The sequence below is a fragment of the Opisthocomus hoazin genome, chromosome Z, assembly GCF_030867145.1.
Source record: "Opisthocomus hoazin isolate bOpiHoa1 chromosome Z, bOpiHoa1.hap1, whole genome shotgun sequence".
Taxonomy (NCBI): Eukaryota; Metazoa; Chordata; class Aves; order Opisthocomiformes; family Opisthocomidae; genus Opisthocomus; species Opisthocomus hoazin.
The window spans coordinates 10115183-10122710 of NC_134454.1; the positions used below are offsets into that span (position 1 = coordinate 10115183).

At 43.7% G+C, this 7528-nt stretch overlaps 1 protein-coding gene across 6 annotated transcripts in view; it reads left to right on the forward strand.

The window, feature by feature from the left end:
- ARHGEF28 (Rho guanine nucleotide exchange factor 28) overlaps positions 1 to 2519 on the forward strand; it is a 138007-nt gene extending 135488 nt beyond the window's left edge. For 5 of the 6 annotated variants that reach the window (XM_075447077.1, XM_075447079.1, XM_075447078.1 and 2 more), the window contains one exon: positions 1430 to 2519. In XM_075447077.1, coding sequence (XP_075303192.1) covers positions 1430 to 1590 — 161 coding nt within the window. In that variant the 3' untranslated portion in view covers positions 1591 to 2519. The remainder of the gene's footprint in view (positions 1 to 1429) is intronic. The other variant, XM_075447080.1, reaches the window with a different exon arrangement.
- Positions 2520 to 7528: the final 5009 nt, after the last annotated feature.

Sequence of the window (7528 nt, forward strand, 5' to 3'; positions counted from 1 at the left end):
AGACGCCCTGTGGCGGGGAGCAGCCAGGGAGGCTAGGCTTCGCAGGGTGCCAGCAAGCTTGTTTTGCCTTAGACTCCTGCCCCAATGAACAAGGCTGGTGAAAGCCACATGCGTCGGGGGAATGCCAAACGCGGGCAGGTGTCGTTTTAAATCGTTTGTTAGAGCGACGCGGTGTGTAAAAAAACCAAGTGTCTCTTTTCTAATAGATTTTCATTGCACATACGCGTGAGGAGGGGTGGGGATCAGAGCAGGCACGAAATGTCTTTTTACCTCTCTGCGTGAATGACCAAGGCTCAAAGGACTGCAGCGCCGGTTTGCTTGTTTGCTTGCTTCTGGCGGTACCCATGCTGTGGGAGGGGTGCCAAGCTCCCCTTTCTGCTGCAGAGTCCTTTTTGCAGAGGGAAGAATGGAAAGTTAACCCTCCTGATGTAAAAGCAGAGGTTGGTCAGGCCAAGATTACACTGACAAATGTTGCCTATCCTAGGTGTGAGGATACAGGCTCTTTTGTTATGCAGCTTTTTTTTATGGTAAAAATTACGTTGTAGAAATACAGATGTAGAAAAGTCAGCTACTAAGGTGTAGTTCCTGAGGGCCTGAAGTGGTACAGAAAGCTGACTAGGGAGAAAACCCCACTATGTTGGGGTTTGTTTGTTTTCTTTTGTTTTGTTTTTAAGTAGCACACAGATCATCACAAAAGCCTTCAGCTTCACAAAAGCTCAGTGCTGGAAACCAAGCACCTGATTCTCTGCATTTGCAGGAGAAAATGGAAAGATAACAAATGAATGTCCTTGTGAAATAATTTCTTAGTGTTTGAATGCAAGTATTATTTCCACGTCACACCTAAAGGATTGAGACAAGAATAGAGTAGGTAGTTTGTGCAAATAAAGACAGATAAACTTGGCAGAAAAAAATGAATAGTTATACATCTGTTACAGACTGCGGATGACAGTCAAGTAGGCTTTTAACTGGGTTTACTCAGATGATTCTTCTTCATCCATATAAGGAAGGCTTGCAAACGAAATTCTGTGTAATGATGGAAATTGTATTAATTTTACGATTTTATTATTACTAATAAAGGTACTAATTATATGCTGTGTGTTTCCCTCCAGCCCAGCTCTCACAACATTTATGCCTTTCCATTATTGTGTGTCTGGTTAGTGAAGTATGGGTATAAATTTCTTTTATTCTAAAAACAATGGCAGTGATCATCCCTTGGATAAGAATGGACAGACTTTAACAGATTTCATTAAATTTGGGTAAGGTACCTCTCACCAGGCTGTAGCATGATTTGTAATACTGCAGGGTTTTCCTTTCTGGACAGATGCAGCAAACTAGAAAATGGTGCTAATGAAAAAGTCAGAATTTGCTCTTTATGATCTCATGGGCATGGCAGAAGATGCATTGTCACACGTCCTCTTGTGCGTTGCAGATCTGAATGCATCACAGACCCAGGGCCCCCAGACGAGCATTCCAGACCAGGGATCCGTCCCGCCGCCACAGGCAGATGCACTGCTGCTGAACCACCAGCCTGAGAGCCTGCAGGACGCAGAAAGTCGAGGCAGAGTGGAGGAGAAGATTGTTTACCTCTGATGGCTCATTTTCTAATATCAGTAGCACTTTGGAAATATAATTGTGTTTGCTTTTCTAAATGTCTGTAGTTGCTCTCTGTATGACCAAATGGCTTTAAGGATAGTATTTAATACTCAATGCAAGATTTTCCCCATGATAAATATAGCAATTAAGTTATTTTGAAGCCTTTGTTTTATAATCTTTAATTTATGATGTGATTTCAAACGCTTTGCAAGAAGCAGTGGGTAGCAGGGGAGATGTAACGTTTTGGAATTGTAAAGATGCCACCAAAAGCTGTGAAAGCTAGGGCTGATTTTTCTCTGGAGTCCTCTTTTTAAAAGGGCAAGCTAAGAGAGATGGGCCAGCTATGTGAAATTTCAGAGTATGGATCAGTAACCTTCTAACAGTTGCGATATAACGTGAGAAGACTGCAATGTAAGAATGATGGCTATAGCCTTCTCTGAAACGTGCTATGTGCCCTTAACTATCGGGTTGTTTTCCTTTTCCCCTGGCTCAGGAACTGCTCAGAAGAGAATGTTTTTTATGGTCTTAACATAATTGCATAATTGTAAGTGTTTGTTCACGTCCCAAAGCTTATCATCATTTTGGTACTACTGCTGGTTTATGTGCAGAGATGGTGTAAATCAGTTTGTTATTGTATTATAACTGTACATCCTTTCAGTAAGTGCCCTTACATGTTAAAATTTACCAGATGAAACCATCTCACTGGTCAAAAGAAAAGAAAGGGGGAAAATAGTAGGCTTTTAGTTAACTGAACCGTTCTGAAACTCCGCTGCTTTCCCATGTAGGAGCTAGCTAGCTTCCTGCTTTCAGGTTCACGGAATCATCTGTGCAGTAGGCAGTAAGAAAACAGGAACTGTTTCGTGCCTTTTTGTCTTTCAGAAATATTTGTACACTTCTGTCAAACTGAATAAATGTTCTGTGCGTTTCTGCGAAATTGTAACTTTGTTGTGTTGTCAGGTTCTCCAAAGAAGTTTAAAAATGGGAGGGGAGGGAAAAATAAAACCTTCCTGCCTGGCTTGCACTCTGCCCTGCTGCAGATGCTCCTGCCTGGGTCCGGCTCAGCCGAAGCCGTGCTCCCGGCACGTCAGCTGGCAGAGCCGAGGATGTGCCAATGCGAGCAGCGTCTGCCCAGCCTGCGGGACAGAGGAGCGCAGGATTGCCCCTGCCCGTTCCTCTGGATAAGCCCCAAGCATCGTGTGGTTTCCATTTTACCCTAAGCCTCATGTTGTGCAAAATCTCTTGCAGGGGACAGAGTTTTGGGTAGTAGATGTTTGTCAGCAAGGGTTTCCTGATGCAGAGGATTCTCTTCCAGGGACTGGTGTGCTACTGGGCACATTCAAAAGCAGAGCTTTCCTAGTTGCACCTTACTGGGCTACCAGATCAGCTGTTCAGTTGGCATCCTGGGTTAACAACTGAGGTACTGAGCTTCTGGATGAGCAGGACCTGACTCCCAACTGGTGTTAATTGGTGTACCAATGTCGTCATGGAAAGATTGGGACTGCAGATGTGCTTTCCAGTTTCTGTTTCCAGCCTTCAAGACTCCTGCTCACCTGACAGCACTTCTTTAATATGTCTCCTTATAAGATAAAAAGCCTTTTTTAAAAGAGATTCTGGAAATGTTTCACCTTCTTTACATTTCACAGTTAGACTAAAATTAAACGAGAATCTAACCTCTTTTAAGGGTCCCACAGTAAGGACAGTCCACAGCCTCTCTATTTTACCAGTCCTCAATGAATTCAGGGTTGCCATCTGGACAGCTTTTTGGCAAATTTCTGAATAGCAGACCAATTTCTTGGGATGCAATATATCCCAGGATATGTACATTGCCCAGGGACCAGCAGGAAACTGGGAAAAACTGAATAGTTTTCTCCACAATTACTCTCTCTGCGTTTTATTGTGCCTTTGCTGAAACATCTGGTACTGGTTACTGTCAAATCCAAGCTGCTGGATGGATAGCTGCTGTCCCAGCCTAGTGTGGGAATTCCTGTGTAAGCGTTTTGCCACTGGGAGAGGAAGAGAGGATACTGCTTCTCTCATCAGTTTTAATTGAGGGGCTGGGAGCTGAAAAGCGGCTGGCTGTGACTTCAGCTGTTGTGCAAATTCTTGGAGTCCCCTGACATCAGGCAGCATCTTATTTTGCTCACCTGTGTTTACAGTAAAACTTCTGGCACTCGAGGAAGGCAAAGGCAGGAAACAGGTGGCCTCAAAATTTAGGTATTTTAATTGTAGAAAATGTTTAAACTATAGGCCAGTATGGTCTCGGCAGGTGCTCTTTATAACAAGATGTATTACGCACCCCTGAACTCTGGCCATTATTTAGGCATTTCTTAATGCTTAAAAGAATTTCAGTGCAGCCCCAGTGAGACTCAGCTGTTTTAGCAGGCTGCATTTTCAGTTATTGTCAGGCATATATTAATGATTCGTCTTCTTTGTTAATTAGAAAAATATATTCAGAAATTCTCCCCTTCACCTTTATTACATTATTTTGAAGTGGGCTTATTTGCAAGGCCCATTGTTTTTATTTTTAACTCATCCCATATATTGCGTTTTCTTTTCGTAGTGCTTCTCAAGGCATCTTGCCTCTGAAAGCTCAAAATCTAATTTAGTCTTTCATTTCAGTGTTTAAATTAAAGGAGCAGTTGCTGTACCACGAACCTCTACTGCAGCGGGCTGGGCTTTCTCTTTGTTTTTTCTTTTTTTTTAACTTGCTTCCTTCATTTAATGAAGGGGCGATTTTTTTACTGTAACACCTAGACTTTGTCCAGCATTTTCTCCTTAATGTTGTTGTATGCTAGTAAAGCTGTCGTATCTAACTACCTGGAGAGATTTTTAAGGGAAACTCACAGCAAAGCTTTTTTCAGCAAATCTGTAAAAATGGTAAAGAAGGAATTTATGGAGGAATCAAGCTTGCAGTGGGCTGGATCCAGAACCTTGGATTTATGGATTCAGTCATTTGCAGAATGAGGCCAGAACAGAGCAAACTCTTCACTTGGCTGCTGTTTGAGTATTAAGGTAAACAACACAGCTGCATTTTTAAGAGATTTTTCACAAAGCTCATCCATGTAATTTTCAAATGACTAAATTAAATACAGATTAGGCTCTCAGCAGAACTCCTCCAAAGATTGTTTACTGAAGTGATTAAAAAAAAAAATCTGTTAATGTTTGCAATGTAAGGAACATGAATCATTGTACTTAGAGTGCCCTGTGGGCTGCGTTAATTTATATGCCATTCATTTAGGTTAAAAAGGCGAGTAAGATTTTTTTCACTGCTTCTTAGTCAAGTAGGTGCAAATTCTGTAGTAATGTGCCATAATGCCAGTAAAATGATGTTCATGGTGCTGTTCATTCAGAGAAAAGCAAAGTAAGTAAGTGGTAAGTAACGTATACAATGTTCTGAAAAGCAAAGGAGAGTTGCAGGTGAGGCAGTTTTCCATATGCATTTGATGACGAATGGGGAAATAGCGTGACTGCTCGGATACCTTCTGATGAATATTCTGTTTGAAAAGCATTCCAGTCCCAAATCCTTCCCATCCAAAGCCTTCACTGTGCCCAGTTTCCATTACAGAGGCAGAAACAGCATGGATTGTGGGGTATTAGCATATGGTAACAGGTTGGATGTCTTCTCTTTCTTATGGAATTGCAGTTGCTTTGTGGCTTTTTTTGCCAAGGTAGATGAATGTATTTGTTGTTTTCTCATCCCTAGTAAAGATCTGTAGGTAGAAGCACTGCAGAAGTAGCTGTGAGTGTTCTTGGTGATCTTAGTCATAAGGACAGCTAACCTCCAAAAAAGGTTTTCATGTCTCACTTACAGGTTCTGAGGTAAGACTGTGAGGATGGCCGAAGTTCAATGTCTTCAATTTTGCATAAAGGCTCTGTTTGGCAGGCTAATGTGAAACCAGGGTGTTTCAGTTCTTCGGTGTAAAGGAAAGCCTCAAAGGATAACCTTGCTGGCATTAATCTGAAGCATTCTCATTAATGCAGCCCTTTTCGCTCTGCAAAAGTGCGTTAGACAATAGACTGCTGGGCTTCTTGTATCTGGAGGTCACCAAAGACTAAGAGGATTGTGGAGGAACTTGCAAGTGTTTTGTGGGCCGTGGTGGTGAAATGGTCTAGGTACATCATCTGGGAATGTCAATGTTTTTCACTGACATGCAGAGCAGTGTTGACAGCAGCTTTATCCAAGTCAGTAGTTGGCTCACAAATTCCAAGGGAGCTGTGTTTCCTGTCATGGGAATCAGCTATACAGCCGTTTCCTCCTCTTCTCCCTGATCTCAGGGATCGGATAAGGATGTTCCCACTCCTTACATGGAAGGGCTCTGCCACAGGAAAGTCTGCAGCACCCGCTGAATTCTGAGGTTGGGTCTTGAAATATCCTGGGTGAAGACCAGGAGGAGAGAAAAGAAACATTAAAAAGGCACTCTGGATATAGAGAAGGCAGGAAGAGTGTCCCCTGCTGTGGGATGTTTTCTCGGCTCCTTCATAGAACAAGCTTTTTTATTCAGAGAAAAAAAAATCTGTAGTTATCATGCTGCTTATTGTTTGCTAGACTGATCATCTGTGAACTGGTTGGGTGTCATGGTTTTTAAATCCAGTGACAGATGGAGTGAGTATCTGATGTTTATGAAAGTGACAGGGAAGCATGCAAGTTGAAACAAAGAATTTCTCCTATGGAGGCTGCTTAACAGACCCAAGAGAACTGTCCTATCAGCTTTCTGTGAAACTGCCAAACCATGCCTACAGGAGCTGTGCAGAAGTGTGAACCTCTCGCTAACCCAGGTTACCACAGCTAACAACAAAGCCCTGCTCGGATGAACAGTCCCATGAACTGAAGATGGCTTACTGAGATCAGCATGATTCCCCTGCCCTCCTGAGCGAGTGAGCAGACAGGATGCCTGCATTCCCTGTGCTCAGCTCACTGAGGGTGCTCAGGTCAAGCTGTAGACCTACTCGTGCTCCTCTTAAGCAGTGCAAGGAACATGAGAAGCTGGTGTCACACCTGGTTAAAGTAAGTAAGGCCTTATTTGAAATTTAAATTTTCCTCTTTTCCTACATGTGCACAGTTGTCCTATCATTGCTGAATGAATGCTAAAACAAGCCATTGTAGGTCAGTTATAAACTCATCAAGCAAGTCCAATCCAGATATAAAGGCAACAAGAAGGCCAGTGGGATCCTGGGGTGCATTAAGAAGAGTGTGGCCAGCAGGTCGAGGGAGGTTCTTCTGCCCCTCTACACTGCTCTAGCGAGGCCCCAGTGGAGTGCTGTGTCCAGTTCTGGGCTCCCCAGTTCAAGAAAGATGAGGAGCTACTGGACACAGTCCAGCGAAGGGCTACGAGGATGATGAGGGGACTGGAGCATCTCTCCTACAAGGAGAGGCTGAGGGAGCTGGGCTTGTTCAGCCTGAAGAAGGGAAGGCTGAGAGGGGACCTAATAAATGCTTATAAATATCTGAAGGGTGGGTGTCAGGAGGATGGGGCCAAGCTCTTTTCAGTGGTGCCCAGCGACAGGACAAGGGGCAACAGGCACAAATTGAAGCAGAGGAAGTTCTGTCTGAACATGAGGAAGAACTTCTTCCCTCTGAGGGTGACGGAGCACTGGAACAGGCTGCCCAGGGAGGTTGTGGAGTCTCCTTCTCTGGAGATATTCAAGACCCGCCTGGACAAGGTCCTCTACAGCCTGCTGTAGGTGACCCTGCTTCGTCAGGGGGGTTGGACTAGATGACCCACAGAGATCCCTTCCAACCTCTACCATTCTGTGATTCTGTGACAAAGATAGCTTTAATAGCACTGACTGAGCATCTGCTGCTTTTGGTCAGTGGAGGGTAACCATTCTCATCCTCTGGGGCTTCTCTCTAGTTCTTGATGCTGTTGACTACATGCTACTGATGTCCCATACTTTTAAGGAGCAAGGTTTCAAAGTGACGTACTCAAATTGTCAG